General features: G+C 73.0%; 1 protein-coding gene across 1 annotated transcript in view; it reads right to left on the minus strand.

The window, feature by feature from the left end:
- GRIN3A (glutamate ionotropic receptor NMDA type subunit 3A) overlaps positions 1 to 430 on the minus strand; it is a 160,988-nt gene that overhangs the window by 154,253 nt on the left and 6,305 nt on the right. The window contains exon 2 of the mRNA XM_019518201.1: positions 125 to 422. Within this exon, the coding sequence (XP_019373746.1) occupies positions 125 to 422 (298 nt within the window). The remainder of the gene's footprint in view (positions 1 to 124; positions 423 to 430) is intronic.

Genomic DNA, 430 nt, shown 5'->3' on the forward strand with positions numbered 1-430 from the left:
GTCGAGGGAGCTGAACGGGGGGCCGAGCGCCGCGCCCGGCTCCGGCAGCCCCGCGGGGGGCGCCTCCCCGCCCCCGGGACCTGCCCCTCCTCAGTGAAAGTGCCCCGCGCCCCGTGCCCCTCACCTGGCTCTTCCTGGGGAACTCGTGCAGCACGACGCTGAGCACCGGGATACGCAGGGCCGAGGCGACGAAGTCCAGCTCCAGCACCTCGCCGCGGCTCTGCGGGAAGGCCAGGATGGCCGAGACCCCCTGCACCACCACGGTGTGGCAGAGGCTGTGCAGGAAGGAGACGGGGTCGCTGCTCCAGGCCGAGCTGGGAGACGAGAAGGGGAGGAGCGGCAGGTCCCCCAGGCCCGCCTCGATGGCCATCACCACCTCCAGGGACAGGTTATAGGGCAGCAGCCCGCGCGCCCGGTTCAGGCTCTCCAC

Source organism: Gavialis gangeticus, unplaced genomic scaffold (assembly GCF_001723915.1).
Source record: "Gavialis gangeticus isolate Ggan-Ray unplaced genomic scaffold, GavGan_comp1, whole genome shotgun sequence".
NCBI classification, from domain to species: domain Eukaryota; kingdom Metazoa; phylum Chordata; order Crocodylia; family Gavialidae; genus Gavialis; species Gavialis gangeticus.